General features: G+C 44.3%; 1 protein-coding gene across 1 annotated transcript in view; it reads left to right on the forward strand.

The window, feature by feature from the left end:
* The window catches only part of DPF3 (double PHD fingers 3), a 165,977-nt gene that overhangs the window by 23,267 nt on the left and 130,398 nt on the right, over positions 1-12,312 (forward strand). Inside the window, exon 6 of the mRNA XM_030930823.1 lies at positions 7,618-7,725. Within this exon, the coding sequence (XP_030786683.1) occupies positions 7,618-7,725 (108 nt within the window). The remainder of the gene's footprint in view (positions 1-7,617; positions 7,726-12,312) is intronic.

Genomic DNA, 12,312 nt, shown 5'->3' on the forward strand with positions numbered 1-12,312 from the left:
TGTAAGATAACAAATTTGTGGTGCTTCAAAGCTCTAAGTTTGGGGTAATTTGTTACAGCAATAGGAAATTACTACAAGTATACTTTTTTGTGTGTGTGTTTTTGTTTTTAGATGGAGTCTTGCTCTGTCGCCCAGGCTGGAGTGCAGTGGTGTGATCTTGGCTCACTGCAAACTCCACCTCCTGGGTTCATGCCATTCTCCTCCCTCAGCCTCCCAAGTAGCTTTGTGCAATTGTTGTTATACATTTTATTTTTATGTATAGTATAAACCACATACTACATTGTCAGTGTGTATTTATTTATTTATTTATTTTTAGACTGAGTTTCACTCTTGTTGCCCAGGCTGGAATGCAATGGTGCCATCTCGGCTCACTGCAACCTCTGCCTCCTGGGTTCAAGCGATTCTCCTGCCTCAGCCTCCCAAGTAGCTGGGATTACAGGCACGTGCCACCATGCCCAGCTAATTTTTGTAGTTTTAGTAGAGATGGGGTTTCTCCATGTTGGTCAGGCTGTTCTCGAACTCCCAACCTCAGGTGATCTGCCCACCTTGGCCTCCCGAAGTGCTGGGATTACAGGCGTGAGTCACCACGCCCGGCCGTCATTGTATTTTTTAAAATAGTCAATCATCTTTTAATGAGTTTAAAATAATAAGAAAAACATCTTGTATAATTATTCATGTACTAAACCATTTTTGATGCTGTTCATTCCCTTGTGTAGATCCAAATTTAGATCTGGTATTACTTTCCTTCTGCCTGAAGGACTTCTTTTTAACATTTCTTAGAGTATGGGTTTGTTGATGAATTATTTCAGCTTTTGTATATCTGAAACTATCTTTAGTTTGCCTTAGTTCTTGAAAGATATTTTAGCTGGATATAGAATTCTAGTTTGACAAGTTTTTTTTTTTTTTTCTTTCAGTATTGTAGGGATGTTGAACTACTCTTTTCTTGCTTGCATTGCAAAGATAAGGATGTTCCTGTATATGTAACATGTCTCCTTTCTCTGGTTATTTTTAATATTTTCTCTTTATCACTATTTTTGAGCAGTTTTGATTATGATATGCTTTGCTATAGTTTTCTTAATGTTTCTTATACCTAGTTTTATTGATTTTATTCTTAGATCTATGGGTTTATAGTTTTCATCAAACTTCAGAATTTCCAGCTCTTATTTCTTTTTTAATTCTTCCTTCCTTCCTCCTCCCTCCCTCCCTCCCTCCCTCCCTCCCTCCCTCCCTTCCTTCCTTCCTTCCTTCCTTCCCTTTCTCCCTTCTCTCTCTCTCTCTCTCTCTCTCTCTCTCTCTCTCTCTCTCTCTCTCTCTCTCGGAGACATGATGACAGGATCTTACTATGTTGCCCAGCCTGCTCTCAAACTCCCGGGCTTAGGCCATCCTCCCACCTTGGCCTCCCAAAGTGTTGGGATTAAAGGCATGAGCCACTGCACCCGGCCTCCAGCCATTATTTCTACAAATATTTTTTCTTCACTGTCTTCAATTACACATATATTAGGCTGTTTGAAGTTGCCCCATAGCTCATTTATGCCGTTATTCTTTTTTTCTTTTCTCTTTTTTCCTGTGGGTTTCATTTTGGAATAGTTTCTATTGCTGTGTTTTTAAGTTTACCAGTCTTTTCTTCTGCAATGTCTAATCTGACATGAACTCCATCTGATAATTTTTTTGTCTTGCACATTATAGTTTTCATTTCTAGAAGTTAAATTTGAGTCTTAAAAATACATGTATCTTCCAAATTTTTACTAAACTTGAACACATAGCGTACAAAAATAATAACTGCTCTAATGTTCTTGCTACTAATTCTAATATCAGTTTCAGTTCTGGGTTGGTTTCAATTGATTGATTTTTCTCCTTATCATAAGTCATATTTTCCAGCTTCTTTACATGCCTTGTAATTTTGGGTTGAGTGCCTCACATTGTGAATTTTACCTTGCTGAATGCTGTAGATATATTTTATTCCTAGAAATGTTCTTGAACATTGTTTTGGGACATATTTAAGTTATTTGGAAACAGTTTGATGTTTTCTTGTCTTGCTTTTAAGATTTGTTAGGTGGAGCTGGAGCAGTACTTAGTCTAGGGCTGCAAAGTATTGCCTATTAGTGAGGCAAGATCTTTCTACTGTACTCTACCCAGTACCCCGTGAGTCATATGGTTTTCCATATTGGCTGGTGGAAACAGACTATTTCCGCCCCCTTGTGCACACCAAGCGCTGTTACCTCTAATCTTTTTGGGTAGTTCTTTCCCCAGTCCTGCCTAGTTTCCTCACAAGCATACACAGATCAATGCTAACCTGAATACTTGAAGGGGACCCTCTGTGGATCTCCACGTTCTTTGTGCAGCTCTCTTTTGTCCACCCTTCTGTTGCTTGGGTTCTAGTCACTGTGGTCTCCTCAGACTCTTGGCATTTTCTCTTCAACTCAAATGTGGGGACCATGTAGGGCTCCACTTGTATTCCTCCTCCTTGTGTTCCAGTCTGGAGACTCTCTTAAGGTTATAAGCTTGGGCAATCACAGGGCTTATCTTGCTTGTTTTCAGTGTCTCAGGAATCACTGTCCTTCAATGCCTGATGTTCACTGTCTTCAAAACTGTTGTTGATTTCTTTCTTCCTCTCTTTTGGTTTTAGCTGGGGGCTAAATCTGGTCTTTATACTCCATCTTAGTCAGAAACAGATGTATGATTTTTATTTTAATTTAATTTTACTTTATAATTGTGTAAAATATTTGCATGGTTCTAATGGTATATTGTGAGAAAGTCTAGCGTATCTTCACTTTTACCCTGTTTCTTCTTCCTGTAGGCAATTTCCTCTTCTTCCTTCTCTTTTTCTTCTTGCTACTATTATTTTATTTTTGCTCTCTCTAGGTAATTTTTTTTTTTTTAGCTTTTGGCTTATACTCCCATAAAAAAACATACAAACACACCACACATATATATTTGTCTGAATATGTGTGTGTCCCCATTTGTTAAATAAATGATAGTATGTTATATACATAACAGCCATCCTTTATTATCCACTGGGAATTGGTTCTAGGACCCCAGAAGATACCAAAATCTGTGGGTGCTCAAGTCGCTTATATAAAATGGCATAGGCATATTTGCATATAACCTACACACATTCTCCCATATTCCTTAAATCATTTTTAGATTACTTATAATACCTAATACAATATAAATGCTATGTAAATAGTTGTTATACTGTATTTTTAAAAAAAATATATTTTAGATTGTTGTATTGTCATTTTCTGTTTGGAAACTTTGATCCTGTTACCTGGTTCTGAGCAGGGGTAGTCACTACCTCTTTCCTACAACTCTTGTTCCTCTTTAGTTCCTCGGCTTCTTGGTTAGCTCCCCTTCAAACCCAAGCAGATATATGGGATGCAGGATTGGGATGTAGCTGTTTGCTGTTGGAACAGAGGGTAGACAAATAGGTATAACCTACAGGAAGATAGATTTTGATTCAAAATAAGGTGATGGTGAATCTCTTTATCACAGTAAGAGTTGGCCGACAGTGGGAAACTCTGTCCTGTGATGTAATAAATTCTTCTTTGAAGGGAAGTTTCAGGGGCAGCTGCGGGTCCACTTCTCTGAGATCCTGCAGGGAGAGAGTCTTTCCCTGGGGGGGCTTGAACTACAGTTCAGCTCTGGATGGGGAAAGATGAAACTACTTCAGTCTTTTTCTTCCCCATTTCAATTGCTGTCCTATCCCATATCATCCTCCCTTTTGCCCTCCCTCCCCTTCCTCCTTCCATCCCTTTCTGTTCCTGTCCTTCCTTCCTTTGCCTTCACGTTCCTTCCTCTCGCCCCTCCCCTCTCCCCCCTCTCTCCCCCCTCCCTCCCCCTCCGTCCCCCTCCCTTCCCCCCTCCCTCTCTTTCCCTCTCCCTCTCTGTCTTTCTCTCCTTTTTTCTGCTATCTTCCTTCCTTCCTTCTTCCTTACCTTCCGGTCCTGCCTTTCCTTCCTTCCTTTCCCTTCCCTTCCCCTCCCTCCTCCCCTCCCTCCCTTCCCCTCCCTCCTTCTTTCTCTCTTCTCTTTCGTTTGCTTGTCTTTTCCTTCTTCTTCTTTTGTCTTTCTTTCTTTCTGTATCTTTCTTTCTCCTTTTCCTTTCCTGTCCTTCCTTCCTTCCTTCCTTCCTTTCCTTCCTTCCTTCCTATCCTTCCTTCCCTTCGCTTTCCTCCTTCCTATCCTTCCTTCCTTCCTTCTTTCTTTCTTTCTTCTTGACAGAATCTTGCTCTGTCACATAGGCTGCAGTGCAGTGGCATGACCTCGGCTCCTATAACCTCCACCTCCCGGGTTCAAGCAGTTCTCCTGCCTCAGCCTCCCGAGTAGCTGAGATTACAGGCATGCACCACCACACTGGCTAATTTTCGTATTTTTGGTAGAGGTGAGGTTTCACCATGTTGGCCAGGCTGGTCTTGAACTCCTGGGCATAAGTGATCTGCCAGCCTTGGCTTCCCAAAGTGCTGGGATTACAGACATCAGCCACTGTACCCGGCCACTCTTCCCTCTCTTTTCTCTCCCATTTCATCTTCTAAATTTTGCATAGCTCATGCTTTGTCTGTGAGAGATGCCCAGAACCCTCAGGATCCACCTGCTGAACTAGTGCAGTGTGCATAACCAGCTATATTCGTCTGCTGACCATAAAGGCATCAAGCCTTTCATTGCCAGATGTTTCCATGGAGCCAGTTCTCTCAGCAAGTGTGTGAGTTTCTGATTGTGTGTGTCTGTGTGCATCACGTTTGTGCTTACACATGGACATGAGTGTTGTAGCTGGAGCTGCAGCTCAAAACAACAGAAAAGTAGTTTGCTCAGTGGGATATGTGAAGTGATGGGTAGCAGTGGCCTTGGTTTCCAGGGAAGACTGGTTTCCCCTCTTGTCTTCGGCCACTTGTTTCTCCTCCTTCATATCCCCTCCCCAGCCCTGGGCTCACTCGCCAAGGTTAACTTTCCTCACAGGAGCTGTGACTCCATCCTCCTTCCCCACCTCCATCTACCACACATGCACACACACGCACACATATGCACACACACACACACGCTTTGAGTTATGTGCCTCCTGTTCTAATGAGATAAACAACATAAGTCTCATGGGGCCCTGCTCTTCCCTCTGTAAGTGGAACTCCAGCACTGAACGTGTTGTTCCTGTAAAGGAACCCTGGTGTCTGTCAGCCTGGTGAGGAGGGCAAGGAAGGGGCCAAGGAGCCCCAAGAGAGCTCTTGGGACCATTTGCTTGTTGTGATGAGGTGGATTCAAAGCAGACATCAAACAGAAGGCTGTTTCCACCCTCATGGCTAAAGAATCAAGTGGCAGTTTGGTGGATGGGGTGGGGGCCCGTCCTGTTGCATGGGTGTGGAGTCCAAGACTAGGTCAGCTAACTCGTGACAATTAAAAACTGACATTTGTCATCTTTGTGGATATAGAGAGCTTTCTCTTGAATATAAGTGAATCCCCACGACAGCCCCTAGGAGGTAGGTATTAATGTTATTAATGCCCTTGTCGTACAGCTGAGGCAATAGGCTCAGAAAGGTGTTAGGATGTTTCCCAGGACTCATGTGCTCTTCCTTTGCACTGCAGAGCGTCTCCAATCCAGCAGAGAAAGAATGAAACAAAAACAGCTCCTTCTTCTGGAGATTCAAACTAGCTGCTAAAATGAATTCTCCCAGAAGAATGGGCCTACAGCTCCAAGTAGAGTGGCCTGGGGCTTCTCTGGTACTGCTGACCTTGGCCAAGCACAGTGACTGCTGTCTCAGGGAGGGTGTAGGACCTGGTCAAGTGTGGACACTTTTGCACTCTTGCCATGTAGACCTTTGGGGGCTGCTGGTGGGGCCAGCTTGCTCTTACTTACCTGTGTTTGATTAGGCTGGAAGCACCATGAAGCAGCCTCTGGGCTACAAAGGGAAACCTAAGGCCCAGAGACGGCCGTGGGAGGAGAGGGGGTGCAGGGAGCTCTGACTTCAGGCCTGAGCCTTCACTTCTGGAGTCCCTCTTGGATGGTTTGGATCTGGGTGGATGAGTCCCCTGGAGCCAGGAACAGCAGGGCCAATGGTCATTCGATTTTGACATTTCTGAGTCCAGGTCAGTTCGGGATTCTAAGAACCAAGGGGTGGTGAGGTCAGAATCTCCAACTTGCTCACAGTCTTGCAACCTGTGGAGCAGCTGTGTGATTAAACATAAAGAGACCTGAATATTTTCATTCCTTTAATGCTGGGATAATTGACTCTGTCTTAGACCCATCCCGATAAATGGGTAGAGTTGACTGGTAAAAATGAAAATGAATGAATGAGTATATAGCAATGAAAGTTACATAGATTTTCTCTGCAAGGGTGAAGAATGAAGCCAGTTTCCCTTCTTAACTTTTAAGGGCCCTGAAATGGAAGACAGCAGATGGGAATCAGGTGCTGATGTTTCCTGAGCCCATGGTCCTAGGTGTGTGCAGTGACACTTTTGTGGTAGGCCGCCTGCATCCAACAGCTGTCGTGTGCCACATTTACCTGCAGAAGACACAGTTGTGACTTTAAAGGGAAGCTGCAACATATTCGTTCATGAATTCAATGAGTATTTAGTTTGGTTCCGCTCTGTGTCGGGCACAGTTCTGATTCTGGGATTTCTGACAAGAACAAGACAGAAAAGTCCTTGTCCTCATTAGGCTTTTCTTCCTATTAGGGGTTGGTTGGCTTGCTGGTTTATTATGGGGGTTATCAGACACTCTCTTCAAGACTGCAAATCACCTAGCCAGTCTGAAAATTACCTAGCCAGTCTCAACCACCTGCCTTTTCACCCCTCAGCCTCCTCCCCACCCCATTTCCCTGGGAATAGTCTGTGGCCTAGCATAGAGAAGCCCCTGTTCCTTCAAGGCCTGTAGCTGCCACCGGAGCCACAGAGTTGTTGTCTGGTGAGCAGGAAGGCTCCTCATGGTGCTTGGCATGCAGCATGGTGTCAAAGGCCACACACACGCTGTGGCATGTAAGCCCAGCCCCTGGCCTCCTGCCTATTTTTTTTGTAAGGCCCAGGCACATAGGCTGGGATATAGAGGTAGGTGGGCTCTGCAGGTCATGTGGCCCGGTCACCAGAGTGAGCTTATGTTCTCATGGGGGCTACACAAGTCTCTGCGCTGGCAGCAGCTGGAGGTGGGAGATGCCTCTGAGTAGATCTAGTGTTTTTGGTTCTGTCTCTTTGCGATGCTTCTCAATCCAGGCTGCCCATACAGTAGGCCAACTGACTACTGCTCCATTTTGAAGGGAACCTGCTTAAACTGGATCTGGATGGAGGGGCGGTGGATAGAGATCCACTGCTTTGGAGACACTGCAAAGGTCCCTCTTGTCTGAAGGTCCAGTTGGTGATCTCTCCAGGCAGAAGAGCAGAATTGGTTTTGGTGAAGGCAGTGGCTCTTGTTGGCATGTGCTTGCTGAACAGCATGGTGGAGCTGACAGAACCAGGGTCCTGGGGTCACATGACCTAGATTCAGTCTTGCCACTGCTAGCAATCAGCTTTGTGATGTTGACAAGTCACTTCTCTCTGGGCTTCAGCTTCCTCTCCTTGTGAATGACAGGGTTAGTTAGGGTAGTTTCCAAGGCCCCTTCCAGCCTGGAGCCTTTAATCTTTACATTGTCTCTGTCCACAGGCCTTGCCCCGGGCCAGCTGTATACATACCCTGCCCGCTGCTGGCGCAAGAAGAGACGATTGCACCCACCTGAAGATCCAAAGCTGCGGCTGCTGGAGATAAAACCTGGTCAGTGCGCTCTGGAGCTTGGTTGGGTCCGTGATGGGAAAGGTGGGAGGACTGGGCTGGGCCCAGGACAAGGTTAGTCTACTCCTTTGTCCATAGAGCTAAGTTTTCCGGGAGAGGGAACATGCCCACATTGTGCTCAAGGGTGCACCTCTGTGCCTGCTGAGTAGAAACATGACCACGCATCCACCTGAGATTTTCTGCCCTCTGGGTGTCTCGTGCCTTCCCTTTGCCACCCCAGGGGAGGAAAGAAAGCAAGCAGGAGCAGCATGGGACCAGTTCCAGGGTGACTTTCCCAACAGAACTGAAGGATGTGCAGCTCTTTCGGGTCATGTGATACCTTTCTTATGGCCTCAAGTAAAGAAATCTTGGCTCAGTTTGTATGTTTCTGAGGAGAAGAGAGTACACTGTGGACCCTCTACCCCTTACCCTGTATGAGCTTTGGAGCATCTTACACAAAAAGGAGTCAATTCACTAAAAATTGCACTTACCTTGGATGTGGATGGAAGAGTTTGAGTTTAAAATTTACCCGAGTGATGCAGATTGTTCTGTGGCTACACAGAAGGAATTGGTGGGGTTATGTTTATACTGATCTAATGTATATACATTATTGAGACGGAGTCTAGCTTTGTTGCCCAGGCTGGAGTGCAGTTGTGTGATCTTCGCTCACTGCAACCTCCGCCTCCCGAGTTCAAGTGATTCTTCTGCCTCAGCCTCCCAAGTAGCTGAGATTACAAGTGTGCACCACCACTCCCAGCTAATTTTTGTGTTTTTAGTAGAGACAGTGTTTCACCATGTTGGCCAGGCCGGTCTTGAACTCTTGGCCTCAAGCAATCCACCTACCTCAGCCTCCCAAATTGTTGGGATTATAGGCATGAGCCACCATGCCTGGCCTATGCTAATCTGATATTACACTTCTGACTATGTGGCTGTCTTCAGACCTGTGTCTGTGTTGCAGCAAGTCAGGTGATTACCCTAGGCCCTTAGCTTTAAAGGCATCTTTGTTTTTGAGGGTGCCAGGCTGGGATGTGACTCAGGGTGGTAGGGACAGTGCTGTTCAGTGGCACAAATAGAGTTGACGTACTTCCTCCCACTCTCACTAAAGCATTGCAGACTGTCAAGGCTGGCTGCCTGGCAATGGTACCTCACTCCTTCCTTTCAACACTGGTCCCTTAAGCTGACTTTGCTCTGCAAAATTCTACCTACAGTTCCAGGGTTACGACTGCTTTGATTGTTTGCTTCAATTCACATTTCACTTGAGTAGAAGTTTTATTTGTTAGGGGTGAGTGGGCTCCAGATTCTTCAATGTGCTCTCTCCCAGGTCTCCAGGGTCCTTATACCAATTTATAGACCCTTGCAAATACTCCAGGGTAATGACCAAGGTTGTCCCAATCCCCGTCTTGTTGCAGGTTGTAGGAGATCATCAGGGTCTCCTAGACCAGCACGATGCAATAGAAATATAATGCAAGCCACATGTGTCGTTTTACTTTGTCTACTAGTTACATTAAAAAAAGGAAAAAGAAACGGGGAAACGAATTTCAATCATATATTCCATTTAACCCAACATATCAAAAAACATCATTTCAGCGTGTCATCAATATAAAAATTATGAGATCGTTTATGATCTTTTTTGGTACTCGTTTTGAATTCCGTTGTGTATTTTACACATCCCCACATCTCTTTTTGGACTAGCCACAGTTCAAGCACTCAGTAGCCACATGTGGCTAGTGGTGACCGTATTGATCAGTGTGGTTCTAGACCTACATTCAAAGTGCGGTCCTGACCAGCAGCGGCAGCATCACCTGGGGCTAGTCAGACGTGCAGAAGCATGGTCCTCGCTCCGGACCTGCTGCATCAGAACCTGCATTTTATCACGATCTCCTGGAGTGCATCCCCAGAATGCACGATGGAGTGTGAGAAATGCTGGTCTCGAAGACTTACAGGTAGCTAGACTACAAGTCACCCTGGCATGACCATAAGCACTAAAAAAGTCTTATGTCATTTTTAAATTAAAAACTTTTAAAATTTATTTGACTTTGAATAGGTAATACAGTTACGTGTACAGTTTTTATTTTATTTTATGTTTTTATTTTTGTTTAGAGGATAGGGTCACACTCTGTTGCCCAGTCTGGTGTGCAGTGGTTGCAAAGAGCTCACTATAGCCTCCAGCTCCTGAGCTCAAGCGCTCCTTCCACTTTGGCCTCCTCAGTATGTGGGGACTACAAGTGCATGCCACCATGTCTGGCTAATTTTGTCTTTTCTGTAGAGACAGGGTCTCACTCTGCTACCCAGGCTAGTCTTAAACTCCTGGCTTCAGATAAGCCTCCTGCCTCGGTCTCCCAGAATGCTAAGATTACAGGCAGGAGCTACTGTGCCTGGCAGTTACATATTTTGACATTCAAAAGATAACAGGATATACTGTATCATGAAAAATAAGACCCAGTCTCTCCGACGGTAATCAATAGTAGCAGTTTTTATTTTATTTTTTAGATTCCTTCAAGAGATAATTCATGCATGCACCAGGAATTAAATCTATCTAGCTTTCCCTCCTCTTTTTACACAGCACAACCACTTTGGATTTTGCACTTTTCAATTAAAAATGTGTCTTAGATATTGTCCACAGCAAAATGTAAAGAGTTTCTTCATTTCTTTTTTGTAATTACATAATATTCCATTGTATGAATGTACCACAATTTGTTTAACCAGGCTGTTCTCAATTTTTGTTTCTAAATTTTCCAATTTAACCAGTGATGCAATGGATATTTTGCGTGTATATGAGGATGTCTCATACGTAAGTTGTCAATTTAAAGGGTTTTATTATAAGTGCTTGACACGTTTTAAATTATTAGTCTTTATTCTTAACATTTCTGTAAAAAGTCTTGGTTAAGAACAATTTTTATCAGACTAATTAGGTCTCCTTTTATAGAAGCAAAGACATTTAGCACTATACAATACCTTAGATATCACTAACTCCGATTCTTTATTTTATTGGAGTCTAGACAGTTTAATAAACTTGTTCAAAGTCACACAGCAATTTGTGTGGGTCCAGCAAAAAATTTAGGTTGCCTGATTTCACTGTTCAATGCTTTTTCTGCTTCCTCATACTATTGATAGGTATACTAACTTAAAGAAACTTTAGCAAGGCTTCTTCTCTTAAAAACTTTATTTTATGATTATAAAACTAATATATAAATTATTAAAATAACCAAGAGATAGTTGAAATTCCTTTAGTCATAAACAGTAGAAGTTCAAGTCAAACTATCTTAAGCAGAAAAAGGGAAGTTGGCTCATGTACCAGTAAATCCCAGGGTTTGTCTGGCTTCAGGCATAGCTGCATCCAGATGCTCAAACATAGTGAGAGTAGTGAGGGCTACATGTCTCTCTCTTTCTTTCTTTCTTTTCTTTCTTTCTCTCTCTCTCTCTCTCTCTCTCTCTCTCTCTCTCTCTCTCTCTCTCTCTCTCTCTCTCTCCTTCCTTCCTTCCTTCCTTCCTTCCTTCCTTCCTTCCTTCCTTCTTTCTTTCCTTCTTTCCTTCTTTCTCTCTTCCTTCCTTCCTTCCTCCCTCCTTCCCTTCCCTTCCCTTCCTTGCTTCTTTCTTGCTTTCTTTCTTTTTCTTTCTTGCTTTCTTTCAACAGGATCTCACTCTGTCACCCCAGCTGCAGTGGCACAATCACAGCTCACTGCAGCCTCAACTTCCCCAGATGGCAGCAGGCAAAAAGAGAGCTTGTGCAGAGAAACTCTTGTTTTTAAAACCATCAGATCTCGTGAGACCCATTCACTAGAATGAGAACAGCATGGGAAAGACCCACCTCCATGATTCAGTTGTCTCCCACTGGGTTCTTCCTACAATGTGGGAGTTAGGGGAGCTACGAGATGAGATATGCATGGGGACACAGAGCCAAGCCATATCATTCCACCCTGGACCCTCCCAAATCTCATATCTTCACATTTCAAAACCAATCATGCCTTCCTAACAGTCTCCCAAAGTGTCAACTCATTTCAGCATTAACTCAGAAGTCCACAGTCCAAAGTCTCATCCGAGACAAGGCAAGTCCTTCCGTCTATGAACCTGTAAAATCAGAAGCAAGTTAGTTACTTTTTAGATACAATGGGGGTACAGGCACTGGATAAATACAGCCATTCCAAGTGGGAGAAATTGGCCAAAACAAAGGGGCTACAGGTCCCATGAATGTTCGAAATCCAGCACGACAGTCAAATCTTAAAACTCCAAAATGATCTCCCTTTACTCCATATCTCACATCCAGGTCATGCTGGTGCAAGAGTTGAGTTTCCATGATCTTGGGCAACTCTGCCACTGTGGCTTTGCAGGGTATAGCCTTTCTCCTGGCTGCTTTCATGGGCTGGCGTTGAGTGTCTGTGGCTTTTCCAGGTGCAAGGTGCAAGCTGTCAGTGGATCTACCATTCTGGGATCTGGAGGATGGTGGCCCTCTTCTCACAGCTCCACTTGGTGATGCCCCAGTAGGGACTCTGTGTGGGGGCTCCCACCCGACATTTCCCTTTCACACTGCCCTAGAAGAGGTTCTCCATGAGGACCCCACCCCTACAGAAAACTTCTGCTTGGGCATCCAGG

The sequence above is a fragment of the Rhinopithecus roxellana genome, chromosome 5 (assembly GCF_007565055.1).
Source record: "Rhinopithecus roxellana isolate Shanxi Qingling chromosome 5, ASM756505v1, whole genome shotgun sequence".
NCBI lineage: Eukaryota > Metazoa > Chordata > Mammalia > Primates > Cercopithecidae > Rhinopithecus > Rhinopithecus roxellana.